The sequence below is a fragment of the Helianthus annuus genome, chromosome 15, assembly GCF_002127325.2.
Source record: "Helianthus annuus cultivar XRQ/B chromosome 15, HanXRQr2.0-SUNRISE, whole genome shotgun sequence".
NCBI classification, from domain to species: Eukaryota; Viridiplantae; Streptophyta; class Magnoliopsida; order Asterales; family Asteraceae; genus Helianthus; species Helianthus annuus.
The window spans coordinates 106,775,018-106,791,963 of NC_035447.2; the positions used below are offsets into that span (position 1 = coordinate 106,775,018).

At 41.6% G+C, this 16,946-nt stretch overlaps 1 protein-coding gene across 1 annotated transcript; it reads right to left on the reverse strand.

Moving 5' to 3' along the window:
- Positions 1–397: 397 nt before the first annotated feature.
- On the reverse strand, positions 398–14,527 carry LOC110913991. The gene is made up of 3 exons (XM_022158802.1): positions 14,371–14,527; positions 1,552–1,632; positions 398–1,323 (listed from the first exon to the last, which is right to left on the reverse strand). Exons 1-3 carry the CDS (start codon positions 14,525–14,527, stop codon positions 398–400), a joined length of 1,164 nt encoding a protein of 387 aa, XP_022014494.1.
- Between the last annotated feature and the right edge of the window lie 2,419 nt (positions 14,528–16,946).

Here is a 16,946-nt window from a genome sequence, read left to right on the forward strand (position 1 = left end):
CCTCTCTCTCATCCTCAACTCCTTCTCTCACAACCTCTCCCAAACTCTTCCCACTACGGGTCGTAATCGCCTTCGCTGACTGGTTTGCGGGATTCGTGAAAGTGTTTCCCGAAAACTGACCCGGTGGATGCTCCTGTAACTGCTTAGCAAGCCCACCTACTGTTCTCTGGAGATCGAGAAGGGTGGCCTGCTGACTCTTGAGCTGAAGTTCGTGATTTTTGTTAGTCTGCTCCTGATTTTTCATGAACGCCGTGGTCTGTGTCATCATCTGGGCAAACATCTCCTCCAACCTGTTCGTACTAACCTCAGGAGCCTTTCCACTGCCTTGACTCTCCTGAATCGGTCCTCCACTCGAAAATTGCCCACTCGAACCTGACCCACTAAACTGCCCTGTTCTCTAACTCGTGTAAATGTCGGGCCCTCTACTCTGATACTGACCAGATGGAAATCCAGGAGGATTTCCAGACGAACGATAACCACTCGAATTGCTACTACCGCGCCAGCCGGAATTTGAATTATTGAACGGATTCGTGGGACCCCTAGATTGACCGGCTATGTACTCCACCTGCTCAAGAGTAATGGTAGGACAATCGATAGTGTCATGACCTCCTCGACAAACCTCACACCTATCCACTTTCTTCTTTATCTCGTTTAACTCTTGCCTCATCTCCTTCCTCAAATCCTCGACTGCAGTAGCTACCGATGGATCCAAGCTAACTTGGTTTACCCCTCGACCGGCCGAGGTGGTACGTACAGGAATGGAAGTCCTGCTGGTAGTGATGTAGTCCATATCGGAGTGGGCAAAGCTCTCAAACAAATCATTACACTCAGCCACCGTCTTCTTTCCCATAAGCTGACCTCCTGATGAAGTATCGAAACGAGCTCTAATCTCAGGAGTAAGACCATTGTAGAATTTCTCGACTAACGCCCAATCGGATAGACCATGCTGAGAACAACGGGATATCAGGGTCTGAAAACGCTCCCAAGCTAAGTGATACGGCTCATCCGGCTCCATGCGAAACGAGTGAATCTGGTCACGAAGGCGAGATGCCTTGGCTGGCAGAAAATACTTGGCTAAGAATGCATCGCGAAGACCTGCCCAAGTATTGAAGGTGCCAGCGGGCTGGGAATCGAACCAGACGGCTGCGCGTCCAATGAGTGAGAACGGAAAAACCTGAAGATATCTAGCATCAAGATTGACACCCTCAATGGAGAAGGTGCTGCAGAGACGAGTGATGCGATTGATATGAGCGGGGGCATCCTCGTCGTCACGACCATGGAATTGACTGAATTGGTGATGGCGGTCATGATGTAAGAAGGAATCTGCCAAGACCTATCGTTCGCGATGTTCGAAAGGGTGATGGGTGATGTAGCTCCGGTGAAACCGGTGGTAGCCTGCTGGTAAACGGTGCGGTTTGCCATAGCGGGTGGGGGACTAGGTGTACGAGAACGGGAGGGTGGTGGGGAAACGTGGGGTGATGTCTTTGGTGAAAGTGGAAAATCGAGATCAGGGGTGAAATGCGAAAACGAAGGTGAGTTAGAAGAACTTACCTCGAGTGTAGAAGATGAGACGGAAGTCTTGATCGTAAACGGAAGCGGTGGTGGACCCTGCGAGCGCGTATGGGGCATCAACTGCAAAAACCGAGAACAAACAAGTAAGAAGACTCTACTAAACGACTCGACTAACTATAAAAGACACTAAATTACTTAGACACCTATGACTCAAACAAAATAAACAACTAGCACGTGATATGTCAAGTAAGTCCAAACAAAGTAATCAACGCAATCGCCAAGAGTCCCCGGCAACGGCGCCAAAAACTTGATGTGCTGAAAACGGGTTAATTAAAAACAACTAAAATTACCCTAATTCTAGACTCTCTAAGCTTTAAATTTATAAAACTAAGACTCGATCTAAACCCTAAACCACACAACCGGCAAGTGAACCGATCAATGTAGTAAAGCTAAAGCAAGTCCGAGTATCGAACCCACGAGACTCTACTGATTACGCTACGACTCTATCTAGACTAAGACTGACACGACATACTAAATTGTTTATTAATTGGGGGGGGGGTTTCTAAATATCCTAAAATTATAATTAAAATTCAACTAAATTAGCTAGACGAACTAGACACGAACTCTCACGAAGGCTGAACTCAAGGATGATGAAGGAACTACCTAGACAGGAATCCTGATTGCTTTTAGTTATGATTATAATTGGAAGTTGTCTGCTATGGAACCGGGATCTTGGGATTCTCACCCCTCGGGAAATCTAAGGACCCCTAATCCTTCTCAAGAGCACGCTAAGATCCCCTAAAGGTTGTTAATTTACCGGTTATTAGACTCCTTTACAAGACATCTAATGGGTTTATAAAAGTATCCTACGAGGCTCACTCCCTTACGAGACCTAAACCTAGGATAGGTTTGTTTTCTCAGCTAGACTTGCTAGACAGCAGCCAAAAGGTTAACTTCCTAAGAAGGACCCACCTTGCGGTTTAATCACTTAGACCTAGCAATAATCCCGCACCTTACAGCTATTGATGATTAGTAGAACACTTGATTTCATAAAATTACCAAATATTACTTCTAAGGTTTCTCGGCCGATTTAACCCTAAAGATTCTAGATTTATTACGTGATATAGACAGTCACCAAAACCTAAAACCTAGCACGACTCTATTATGTGATAAAGACCGTCACCAAGATTCATGCGAAGCAATAATTAATAATTAAACAACATCAAGCATGCAAACACATCTAACTGATAGAACAAACCGTTTACAATTTATAAACTATCCATAGCATTCAAAATTCCAAAAATAATCAAAACCAAAGTAATCATTCACCCATGTCTAGGTAGTAACAAAAACTTAGCCGCTAAACATGTTCAAAAACATAATCAAAGATATTATAAATTCTGAATTCATAGCGTAACAAAGTTTAACAAACGAAAACGACAAGATGAGGATGATGAAACCCGGATCTTCACTCCCGAATGCTCCAAGATGTTACCCGAATGATTCCTAGCAACCGAAAGCTTCCTTCCTCTTCAAACAGCAGCCAACAGTCGCCCAAAGATGTCCAAGTTCGTAGATGATCGGCTGATACGTATGAGGATCAATATATAACCCAAAAACCCTACTAGCCGTTACCCTTTGAGTGGGCTGCACGTATACACTTTTCTCACGGCCCGCTTGAAAGTACTTGATGAGTCAACGCGGGTCGCTTGGGGGTTTAAAACCTGGAATCCTTTTCACAACTCTCGCGGCCCGCGTGATGCTTAAGGTTAAGTTTATGCGGGGCGCGAGAGCTTAAACATTCCTGAATTCTCTTTTTAAGTTAACGCGGGGCGCGTAATAAATGCTTGTAAGCTTACGCGGCCCGCCTGGAAGCTCCAGAACTGCATTTTCGCTTCATTTCAGCTCCTAACTCCTCGATTTCCGTTCCAGCCTTCTGCCTTTCCAGATTTTGGCTCGTTTTCGCTCCTTTTGGCTGTAAAGACCTGGAAACTCAATTTAATCAAAAGTATATACATTCTAAACTAACCCGACACTAAAACTAACTAACTAACGACTAAAACCGATGCGAATACCGATGTATTTTACAATACATCAAATACAGCCAAGACCTAATTTAGATGCATCGCAATAAACGACGAAATCATCATTGCCCTCGGGCAAAGTTAGGACAGGCGCGTCGCAAAGTTTTTGTTTCAAAGTCAGAAACGCTTCCTCTTGCTTGAATCCCCAATCAAATGGCTTGTTCTTCTGAGTTAGAGCAGGTAGAGGAACTGCAATCTTCGAGAAATTTTCTATGAAGCGGTGATAATAACCCGCTAGACCAAGAAAAGAACGAACTTCAGTAGGAGTAGTAGGTGTATCCCAATCCTTAATCGCACTGATCTTGGAGGGATCTACATGAATACCTTGTTCGTTGACAATATGTCCTAAGAATTGAACCTCTTTAAGCCAGAATTCACACTTGGAAAATTTGGCGAAAAGTTGCTCTTTCTTTAGGAGTTCCAAAGTAAGACGGAGATGTTGCTCATGGCCGGCTCGCGTCTTAGAATATATCAAAATGTCATCAATGAAAACGATGATGAACTTATCCAAATAAGGTTTGCAGACCCTATTCATCAAGTCCATGAAAACAGCAGGAGCATTAGTCAAACCAAATGGCATGACTGTGAACTCATAATGTCCATAACGAGTGCGGAACGCTGTCTTGGGAATATCTTCTTCATGCACACGGAGTTGATGATATCCAGATCGCAGATCAATCTTTGAAAAATAAGAAGCGCCTTGCAATTGATCAAAGAGATCATCGATGCGAGGTAGGGGATATCGATTCTTGATGGTGAGCTTGTTAAGCTCACGATAATCGATACACATCCTGAAAGATCCATCCTTCTTTTTGACAAAAAGAACGGGAGCACCCCAAGGTGAAAAGCTAGGACGGATAAAACCTTTGTTAGAAAGTTCCTGCAGCTGCTTAGACAACTCTTGCATCTCGGACGGTGCAAGACGATATGGAGCTCTGGCAATTGGGTTTGCACCAGGTACGGGATCAATACGGAACTCGACTTGGCGTGCTGGGGGTAGACCAGGTAACTCTTCAGGAAACACTTCAGAATAATCCCGAACAACAGGAATATCTTGAATAGATTTACCTTTGCCCTTATCTGCTACAACATGTGCCAAAAAGGCCACATAGTTCTTTCGCAGATACTTCCGAGCTTTAAAACAAGACATGAGTTTGAGACCACCAGCAGGTTTCTCACCACGAACCTGTAGGATCTCACCTGACGAAAGCGGCATGCGAATGATCTTCTCAAAACAAACTATCTCTGCGCGATACTTGGCTAACCAATCCATACCCACAATAACGTCGAAGCTTCCAAGTTGCATAGGCGTGAGGTCAATAGGAAAAAGATGGTTGTTAAGGTTCAACTGGCAGTTGCGGAGAACAGAATCAAGAACAATGGGTTCACCGCTCGCCACTTCTACTGTCAATGGTTTACCTAGTTTCGTTCTAGACACTCGAAGCAATGGTTCAAAAGATAACAACACAAAACTCTTATCAGCACCCGAATCAAAAAGAACAGATGCAGGCTGATTATTAATAAAGAACGTACCGTTCACCACATTATCATCTACTTGTGCCTCTTGTGCGTTCATGTTGAAGACTCGACCTCGAGCCTGAGCCTGATTCTGATTGGCATTCTGATTCTGGTTGGCTAGCCTTGGGCACCGATTTCTGTAGTGGGTCAGATCCCCACAATTGTAGCACGAACCAGGAGGAAAATGAGGTCGTGCAGCTTGACCTTGTTGCTGAGCAAGAGGCTGAGCTTGGTTCTGGTTAGCAGGAATGCGGCAGGTGGCAGCAAGATGACCATTCCTTCCACAGTTGGTGCATTGACGACACTGAACCTGTGGTGGGTGATGGTTGTTACACCTGCTGCACAAAGGTGCATTGCCAAGATAAGGCTTCTTGGCTGGAGGCTGTGCGGGTTGGTTGGGAGCTGCCTGGTTAACCTGGGCAGTGACAGCAAAGTTTTGGGATGCCTTATGCTTCCTTGACCCCCTAGTAGAACCAGAATCCTTTCCCTTCTTGTTTTGACCTTTCTTGCTATCCTCGTTGTCAGACGCCTGCTTCTTTCCCTTGTCACCCTTCTTGTGCAGCTTTCCCTTTCGAATCTGCGACTCAGTCAGTGTTGCTGATAACTCGGTTGCCTGACGGAGTGTGGTAGGGTTACTACCAGTAATGATGTCTTGTACCGAGTCAGGTAGGCCGTCGGTGTACCTTTCGATGGCCTTGTCGAGTGGGGCAACCATTGTCGGGCAAAGCAGACTCAACTCCTCAAACCTATCTGTATAAGCACGGTGCTCGCCACTGTATTGTTTTAAGTCATCAAACTCTTTCTCCAAAGCTCGCTGTTCATGACGAGGACAGAACTCCCTCATCATTAGGGCCCTAAGTTCAGCCCATGTCTGTGCTAGAGCAACTTCTGCACCGCGATCCCTCATAACCCCGTTCCACCACGTAAGAGCCCTCTTCTGAAACACACTTGAAGAAAACTCGACCTTGCGATTGTCAGGACACTACACATGACGGAAGGTATTCTCAATGCTCTCGAACCATTGAAGAAGCCCAGTTGCTCCCTCAGAACCACTAAACTTGAGTGGTTTAGCCGAGTTAAAATTTTGAAATTACATGGAGCATTGTTGTTGTTGTTGGCTTGATTCCATTGAGCAAAGAGGTTTGGAAGTGCAGCAGCCATCTGTTGTGCGATAATTTCTGCCAGTTCGGCATTTGCTACTTGATTGTCGCGTCGAGGAGGCATTCTAGAAGAGGAAAACATGAAAGGAAACGAGTGAGATGATTGGATGAAGAGAATGAGATGAAACAAAATCAATAAAAGCAAAGATGGTGGTTATGCATCGCTAAGCAAACAGGCGATACACAATGTCTAATCAAAGTAAATGGGTCAATAATAATGTATCGCGAAGACATGTTCGCCTATAAGTGAACACTCACCCCAAGAGTTCCCAGGTAAGAGTGACTGGTCCGATTATGTGGATTTGTACGAACACTCTAGCCTTAGACAGAAAACCCAGGGTACAGGCATTCACTCTTCCAGTTCGCACGTGTTCACATTATTAAAACCCGAAAACCTTGACGAGACTTTTGAAAATTCAAAGGGGTTCAAAACCTTATAACAGAGGGTTCAAAACCTAGTAATCAATCATCCTAGAACAGATGATTAATTTTTAAAGCGGATTCGGAATCGAAGTTCTCGTTGTGGTTATCACCTAAGGATAGGTGAAGTGCATGTTTTAAAATCTAGACACAAGATAACTTGTGTTAGGGTCCTAGAAAGTTATAGTCTAGGTCAAAGCATTACTAATAACCTAATTCCCTATAACCATTAGCTCTGATACCAACTCTTCTATCACACCCCGACCGCGTATAACATGCAACCGCGGCGGAAACGTCGGGGAGTGTTGGGACAGAATTAATTGTTTCAAATCCATGGCAATTAAAGTTACATTTTATTTATCAAACAAACGTATTACATTGTCTTTAAACAGGAAATAAAGAGTTTATAACATAATTAAACTAGTCTATCTTCGTTTTTATGTCTCTAAGGCACAGGTCCGCCCTAGTATCACAATCATCATCCTAAGCGATAGCTCCTGAAAACACATGTGAAAGTAGGTATGTCAGCATAAAAATGCCTGTGAGATACATAGGTTTTGTGAAAATGGGATTCATGACTTGAGTTTAAAGAAAACGTTTAATAACAGTCAGTCATGAACCTTGTAAATTGTTGTGTCTTGTAAATCATTTGAAAAACGAAAAAGTCAGATGATATGTATAGATAAATGTAAGGTTAAACGAATAACCAAGTAAAATGAGTTTGTATAAGATAATATGTCTTGTGAAGAGTATGTTATTTGTGTAAAACGTAATATGTCTAAACTGAAATGATTTAAATAATGCTACGATAGGTAATATTATACAAACATTTATATATAGGAAGTACGAGCGGCGTATCCACCATGTTTGTATCATATTACATACGCCACGTTACTCAAACCATTTACCCAAACCAACCACCATGTAAATTGTTCATGTATAAATCAATTTGTCAAGTGTTATTGTGTAAGCCATATCAAAATGTTCATGTCTAATGTAAACCACCAAGTGTGTATATAATGTCAAATTGTTTATGTTTACTGTAAATCATATAATGTGTATCAAAAATATCATGTATGGCATGTGAAATATATCAACTAGGCCATAGGTAAAAATGCACAAAAACAGGGTATTGAATTAAACATAGTTTAAGTCAAGGTTATGTTTTGTGGAACAATTGCATGCTATACTGATACAAACATTTATGCGGTATTGTGAAAATGCATACATTCAAGCCTTTGTGACTGTAGTGATAGACCTTTAAACAAATTAAAGGTCTACATGTGTTATTGTTTATCGTATTCGGTCATTCCTTCCAATCCAAACAAACCCGAGATTTCAGGAATGGGAATTGTCAAGTCCTATGGTACCATTACCTACTAACGGGCGGCATGATCGGTGTTAATGAATGTACATTGTATAATTTAAACAAACCAAATGTCATACCAAAATGTAGGCATGTGATGAATAAATGTACTAAGTACGCACACAATGGGCATACATAGCATAAAATGTAGTATAAAATGATGTACTAAGTACGCACACAATGGGCATACATAGCATAAAAGTCATGTAAATCAATGTGCTAGCATGCTATCAGTCAACACACATAGCAGAAATATAACGTAAATCAATGTACTAAGTATGCTAAGTAAACATACATAGCGAAACAATGTAATGTAAATCATGTACTAATAGTGTACTAATGAGCATAGCAAGTATATGATGTGAAAACAGGAAAACATGAAAGTAACAAGTAGGCACATGTGTTTCACCCCAAAACAGTTTGGAAAACAGTAAAAGATGGGTGTCACACCCCAACCAATGGCGGAAACATCGGGATGAGACGAAGTGTGAAGATTGCTAGAGACTTCATAACACTATTTGTGTCAATATTTAATAAACCGATTTCATTTCATAATTTAATTTGACAACAATACAAGGAAATTCAAATAACAAGTTCAAAAGAAATACATAACATCATAATCAAAATTGATACAACATTTAAACCTAAACGTCTATATGTGTATCTAGGCATCATTGCTACTTCATTTCATAGCATCATCATCATCAACCTGTAACATGTTAAAATAAAATTCAATGCAAAAGCAAAGGCGAGTACACAAGGTTCAAATAGTATAACATAAGTATAAAGCATTTTACTCGAATCCACATGGCAATTTGTAAGCAAGGTAATTAGCATGCATATTATTACGTCTAAACCCAAAGTGTCCACTAGTATTTAGCATCCCTCGCCACAAAAGTGACGAGACCGTATAGTATAATGACCTAACAATCCCCCGTCGGGTGGTGTGCTACTCCTATAGCGCTATAATTGTTAAGCGAGGGTATAACATAGTAATGGCATAAAGCATGTATTATCTAGCATAACAAGTAGCATGTATAACGGATTGAGTTCATAAGGCATGTTTATGTGTGTGTAAGTGTAATTTTGTATGGTAACATGTTACAACCCAAAAGTGGTTTAAAATGTAAATGGGTCGAGTGTACTCACGGTTTTGCAAGTCTTGAACTTGAGAATCCGAGAGTAAGTTGGTTGTTGGATTAGCTAGTTGGAGCACCTTGTCCTTCTACACAAAGGAACAAAGTGTATGAGTTTGGGGAAATCGGAAGATTAAGAATTCGAAACTAAATGGACATGAAAATATTATATCAAAATAATCATCTTCACACATAACACTTGTATGACACTTGGTAACCACAAGGGTTATAATAATTTCATGAGTTGAACACCCATAAGAATCATAACAAGGTTTAGGTCCTTAGATGATGTTCTACTACTTTGACAAATGAACATGATTTCAACATCAAAGGTTCGAACGTACATAGATATTATTTAGGTTGTATAGTATATATTATTAAGTCCAAATGTTCAAGTATTTCAAGTATGAGGTAGAAGATTACATCTTCATTTAGGTACCTCAAGATGTGTCATAGAAATCATGTAGGAGGTAGGAAGAACAAGCTTCCATTTAGGCACCTCGTAAATGTTCACCACTACACTTGTTGTAACAACAAACAAGGAGGGTCATGAACTAAGATTAGTACAATAATGTAAACAATCTACGCTATGAGAAATCATCAAATCATGTGGGGATTTTATGTTGGAAAAACCCAAGTTGTTCCATAATCACTCCTATATCAAGTTTGAAGCTTGAACATGACTTGTGGGTCAAAACCCTAAACAAAACAGAAATTATTTGAGGTTTAACCTCTAATGTTTTATGTCTCAGCCCCGTTTTTAAGCTTAACTAACCATAGAAGTGGTTATAAGCATAAGCACGTGGGTTTGAGTGAGTTAGACTCATGTTTAAACAAAGATTAATGAAAACAAACTTGAACAGTGGACTTTGAAGCCTTTTTGCCGGAGTTCCAGGGACTTGTATGCTGTGAAACACCCCTAGAATCGAAGCCAAGGTCAAGCCAAGCGCTCTGGAAAAAGAATGGGCTAAAACGGATGAGAAATGAAGAAGTTATGCTCACTTTAGTGGAGCTTGCTGAATCTGGCCGAAAATCTGATTATAGCTGCGAATTTAGAGTGTTTGGGAGAGTTGAGAGTGTTTTGAAAAGTGAAAATGGCTTGGACAACACTTGGGTTTTATAGGGAAGAATTAGGGTTGGGTTGGTTGGCATTTAATAGTAATTAGTTGAGGTTTAAAGAATAAATAAATAAAAAAGAGCTGAAAGCTGTTGCTAGCCGAAGAGGCTGTTAACAGCCATACTATTTTTCTTATTCTTTGTTGTGACATTTAATTGAAGTATACAAGTTGTGCCATGGTGGAGTATTATTAAATTAAAGCAACCAATAGTATGATTTGTATTATGAATTTGAATGTGTAATAATTAAAAGCAATTTACTAAAAACAGCCATAAGCTGCGATTGATGTTTGGCAACCAATAAGTCCTTTTATTTTTTATTTATTTATTTACTTTTTTTTATAGTAAAAATCATACATCAACGTCTAGTTGATGTTAGCTATGTTATTATTATTATATTATTATTATTATTATTATTATTATTATTATTATTATTATTATTATTAATCACGTATTTAATAGCTAACAAGTACGTATAAGTTTTGAGTATCAGTATGTCGAGTATCGGTCACGCGTATACGTTCGAGATTGGTAACGTATAACCCAAGTATTGCGACACGTATAAGCATGTATATAAAAAAATCGAATTTCATTACGATCGAAGTCTCGGATTTACAATGGTTTGAAACGAAATACGAAATACAAAAGGAACAAGCTTCCAAAAATAGAAATGCGAACAAGACTTGCTATAAATGGAAAGTACAAATAAGCAGGGCGTTACAGTCTCCCCTCCTTTAGGGAATTTCGTCCCGAAATTTAGGAAGAAGTAGGGAAAAGATGTGGATATTTCGCCTTCATATCACTCTCGAGTTCCCAAGTAAATTCAGCGCCACGTTTTCCCTCCCATCGAACCTTGACGATAGGAATTCGACTGCGCCTCAATTGCTTGGCTCCTCGGTCCATGATTTCGACCGGTTTTTCCACAAAGTGAAGTGTTTCGTTAACTTGTAAGTCTTCGAGAGGAACGTGGAGTCCTTCGTCAGCTAGACATTTCTTTAAGTTGGACACATGGAAGACAGGGTGTACATTGCTGAGTTCCTCGGGCAGGTCCAGTCTATACGCAACCTCGCCAATCCTCTCGAGAATTTTGAAAGGACCAACGTAGCGAGGTGCGAGTTTCCCTTTCTTGCCAAATCGAACCACGCCCTTCCAAGGGGATACCTTGAGAAGCACGAAGTCACCTGTCTCGAATTCCATAGGTTTGCGTCCTTTGTCAGTGTAACTCTTTTGTCGGCTCCTGGCTTTCAATAAGTTGTCTCGAACCTGTAAAATCTTGTCCGTCGTCTCTTGTATAAGCTCGGGACCGGTGATTTGGGCTTGACCAATCTCGTGCCAGCAAATAGGCGAACGGCACTTGCGACCATACAATGCTTCGAAAGGTGCCATTTGAATACTCGCGTGATAACTGTTATTGTACGAGAATTCGACCAAGGGCAAATGTGAATCCCAGTTGCCACCAAAATCTATTACGCATGAACGAAGCATATCCTCTAAGGTTTGGATAGTACGCTCGGTTTGACCGTCAGTCTGAGGATGGAAGGCAGTGCTAAGGTTGAGTTTAGTACCCATAGCAGATTGAAAAGTTTGCCAGAGACGAGACGTAAAACGAGCATCACGATCAGAAATGATGTCGATGGGAATACCATGACGACAGATTATCTCCTTCATGTAGACCTTAGCCAATTTCTCGACTTTGAAATCTTCACGAATAGGGAGGAAGTGAGCTGACTTGGTCAATCGATCAACGATTACCCAAATGCTGTCATGACCAGCAGTAGTGCGAGGAAGCTTAGTGATAAAATCCATGGCAACGCTCTCCCATTTCCAGACAGGAATTCTTGGTTGTTTGAGTAAGCCAGAGGGACGTTGATGTTCAGCTTTCACTTTGGAACATGTGAGACATTTTGAGACGAAGGTGGCTATATCCTTCTTCATTCCAGGCCACCAATAGGATGTACGCATATCATGGTACATCTTGTCGGCACCAGGGTGAATAGAATACTTCGTGTTATGGGCCTCCTTCATCAAGAATTTGCAAAGATCATCACGGTTGGGAATCCAGATGCGATTGAGATAGTATAAAATGCCATCAGATTTGGACACGAGACTATTTTCAGCACCACATTGCATCTCGTTGTAGAGGTTACCCTCATTAACGGATGTATATTGAGCGTTACGTATGCGATTTTGAAGATCGTGGACGAGTTGGAAACAACGGATACTTTTGACATGAGTTTTACGACTAAGGGCGTCGGCTACTACATTTGCTTTACCTGGGTGGTATTTGATTTCGCAATCGTAGTCGTTTAACAATTCCACCCAACGACGTTGACGCATGTTTAGTTCCTTTTGGTTGAAGATGTGTTGAAGGCTCTTATGGTCGGTGAAGACCACACATTTAGTACCATAAAGGTAGTGTCGCCAAATCTTCAATGCAAAAACGACTGCACCAAGTTCAAGGTCGTGGGTAGTATAGTTTTTCTCATGAATTTTGAGTTGTCTTGATGCGTAAGCGATAACCTTGTCACGTTGCATAAGGACACAACCAAGGCCGCGGTTTGAAGCGTCGCAATACACGACAAAATCATTGTTACCATCAGGAAGCGTTAGGATAGGAGCATTGCATAGCATGTCCTTGAGCGTTTGAAAAGACTCTTCTTGTTCGGGACCCCAAACAAAAGGTTTCTCTTTTTGAGTCAAGGAGGTTAAAGGGACGGCGATTTTTGAAAAGTTGGAGATAAAACGACGATAGTAACCAGCAAGACCAAGAAACGAGCGAATTTCAGACGGAGATTTAGGTGCGATCCAATTTTTCACAGCTTTGATTTTAGCGGGGTCAACGTGAATTCCAAGTTCGTTGACAGTATGACCAAGGAATTGAACCTCTTTTAGCCAAAATTCACACTTGGAGAATTTGGCGTATAGACGTTCAGTATGAAGGAGTTCAAGGATAAGGTGCAAGTGTCGCTTATGCTCTTCTTGCGTCTTGGAATAGATGAGAATATCGTCGATGAAGACGATCACAAAACGGTCCAAGTATGCTTTGCACACGCGGTTCATTAAATCCATGAAAACAGCAGGTGCGTTGGTCAAACCAAAGGGCATGACCACGAACTCGTAATGACCATAACGCGTGCGGAAAGCGGTTTTAGGTACATCTTCTTCGAGTACTCGAAGTTGATGATACCCAGAACGAAGATCGATCTTTGAAAAGCAGGTCACGCCTTGCAATTGATCGAAGAGGTCATCAATGCGAGGAAGAGGGTATCGGTTTTTGATAGTAAGCTTGTTGAGCTCACGATAGTCAATACACATACGGAATGATCCATCTTTCTTTTTGACAAACAAAACGGGAGCGCCCCAAGGAGAAGTACTAGGGCGTATAAAGCCTTTGTCAAGAAGCTCTTGAAGTTGGCTCGAGAGCTCTTGCATCTCAGATGGTGCTAAACGATAAGGGGACTTAGCGACAGGTGTAGCACCAGGCACTAAATCGATGCGAAAATCGACAGAACGAGCAGGAGGCGGACCAGGAAGATCGTCGGGAAATACATCCGGAAAGTCGCGTACAACAGGAACGTCGCTTATGCTTGGGCCTTTGTCCTTCTTTTCCACAATGTGGGCGAGAAAGGCGAAGGTACCCTTGCGTAAGCACTTGTTTGCTTTGATACACGACATAAGCTTAAGGCCTTGAGAAGGCTTTTCACCATAGACGTGTAGGGAATCACCGTTTGGAAGAGGAAGACGGATAAACTTTTCAGAACAAACAACTTCAGCACGAACTCGCCTAAGCCAGTCCATGCCTACTATGATGTCAAAGCTACCCATTTGCATAGGTATAAGGTTGATCGAAAACGTATGATCGTTGAGAATCAAGGAACAATTGGAGAGAACGGAATCGACAGTGACGGTTTTACCATTAGCGACCTCGACAGCGAAAGATTTTGGCAACTTAGAGCGTTTACACTTGAGCAAGGACTCGAATTCTAACGACACAAAACTTTTATCGGCGCCAGTATCAAATAGACAAGAAGCATAAATATGGTTCACAAGGAACGTACCAGTAATGACATCATTCGCGTTTTGAGCTTGAGCAGTAGTGAGAAGAAAGGCTCGGCCTCGAGCGGGTTGTTGAGCCTGTTGTTGCTGCTGCTGCTGTTGTTGCTGTGGTTGCTGTGGTTGCTGTGGTTGTTTTCGTTGAGGACAGACATCTGCCATGTGGTTTACATCACCACACTTATAACATGCTCGCACACGAACGGTTTGGTTCTGAGGTTGATTGGGAGCAGGGTGTTGAGCTACCATAGCTTGGTTTTGATCGGGCTTCAGGTTGTTGCGACAACGGTTGGCAAAATGCCCTAGTCTGTTACAGGTGAAGCATTTGCGACAGGGGGTGCCAGTAGGATGATGGTAAAAGCATTGGTTGCATTTGGGCCACGACCCAACGTAGTTTCCTTGTGATCCAAAGGTTGTGGGATTAGTGGCTGGTACGGTTTGTAAAGGTTGTGGGCTTGGCGGAGTGACGACCGCACAATTTTGGCTCGAAGCCTTCCGCTTCTTGCCTTGGTTTTTCTTAGACGGTTGGGAGGGTTTGAGCTCATCAGGAGCGTCAATTGTAGCTTGGCGTGCACTCTTCGTTGAAACCTTGTCAAAGGTTCCATGAAGAACGCAGTTGTTGTTAAGTTCGGTGGCTATACGAAAAGCATCTTCGATGGTTTGGGGATTAGCAGAGGCAAGGTGGTTTGTCAGGGAAGGTGCAACACAACGAACGAATTTGGCTATGGTCTTAGGAACGGTCTCAACTTGTCCAGGGCAAAGAACACTGAGTTGTTTAAAGCGTCTAATCAGGCCATCCATGTCACTCCCCTTTTGAGTAAGGTTCCAAAATTCGTTCTCCAATTTTTGGAGTTCATGAGGGGGACAGAAGTGGTCTTTCATGAGCTGTTTGAGATCGTCCCAAGGCATAGCATGTGCGACCTCGTTTCCTCCTTTGTTACGTTCAGTCGTCCACCACTCGAGTGCCTTTTCACGAAACACCCCAGTTGCATTCAAGGTTCTTAGTTCGTCAGGGCAACCACTTTGCAAGAAGGTAAGCTCGATGGCATCAAACCAGTTCATCATGGCGGTAGCGCCATTCTTGCCAGTAAATTCTAAGGGTTTACAAGCCATGAATTGCTTAAACTGGAAGGTCGGTTTGGGTTTGTCTGCCTTTGAGTCAACAGAGCCATGCGGTGAATCGGTTTGAATCTTGCTAACGATGTCGGGTAGGACTTTAGCAAATTGCTTGGCCATAAATTTCATGCAATCTTTTTGAGACATGGCGGTGGAAGTCGAACCCTTCTTTGACTTGCGTCTCTTGGAGAAACTAGACGACATCTAAAAGATTGAAAAAGAGAAGGAAAGGATGAGACTTGATCATTAGTTGAAAATAAGGTTTGTGTATGTAAAAGCAAGTAATTGTTCATGCATCAAGTAAAGTTCACATAGAGCATAAGTTTCCACATGCATTCAACAAGTATAACACATAAGTTGCGTAAAGAGGGTATAAATTTAGTTTGTTCACAAGAATTATTATTGTTTATGATTGCGGTAACGTGCGAAATGATTAAAACGACATTTCGAAATGAATGAACGTTCAAGTATAAAATCGCATATAAATTGAGATACATAAAAGAGATGCTCAATAAAACATAGGATTGTTTCGGGTAGAGAAACTTCGACAATTCCAAAGTGGGTCGAAAGTCCTTTCGATTAGAGATATTGTGCTTTGGCCTATAAGTAAGATACTCTCGTCGAGAAGCGATTAATGGTATCTTACTCTTCCGGTTACTACACATCTCTAAATGATTGGAACATTCGGGACTTTGGCGAGAATAAAAATCAAGGAATGGGACTTAATCGACAAGATGCGGGTTTCACCCCTAACTTGACGATCTCGTACCCTAAATGTGGTTGGTACTTGTCGGCCAAAGATAAAAATTTGACACTTTGACAAGGGTCCACTAGAGTTGAAATGGAAATTACCATTAAGTTGTGGATGTCACCCCTAGCTTAATGGTGAAATTTCGTGCAAAAATAGATTAAAGGTAGAGTGAGAGTCGTTTACCAAATTGTGGGTTTCACGCCTATTTTGGTAAAGTTGTCTCGTTGATGTTACAAGAGTATAAAATAGCATAAGTGTATTCGTGTTAGCCTTAGGAAAGGCGCATAAATTTAATAGCAAGAAGTGTAGCTAGGAAGCATGCATGGTAGAGTACAAAAGTTTTAAACAACAAATAAGAGACAAAATTCCTAGAACTATAGATTAGGGCAAAAGCATGGCAATTTTCCTAATTCCCTATAGTTATGGCTCTGATACCAATCTGTCACACCCCAACCAATGGCGGAAACATCGGGATGAGACGAAGTGTGAAGATTGCTAGAGACTTCATAACACTATTTGTGTCAATATTTAATAAACCGATTTCATTTCATAATTTAATTTGACAACAATACAAGGAAATTCAAATAACAAGTTCAAAAGAAATACATAACATCATAATCAAAATTGATACAACATTTAAACCTAAACGTCTATATGTGTATCTAGGCATCATTGCTACTTCATTTCATAGCATCATCATCATCATCAACCTGT

Coding starts and splice junctions, on each gene's coding strand:
- LOC110913991 (XM_022158802.1), bottom strand. CDS start 14,527: ATGGCAGATGTCTGTCCTCAACGAAAACAACCACAGCAACCACAGCAA. Junction 1,633..14,370: donor CGCGAATGATGTCATTACTG/GTACGTTCCTTG, acceptor CGGTTTTTGCAG/TTGATGCCCCATACGCGCTC. Junction 1,324..1,551: donor TCTCATCTTCTACACTCGAG/GTAAGTTCTTCT, acceptor AGGTCTTGGCAG/ATTCCTTCTTACATCATGAC.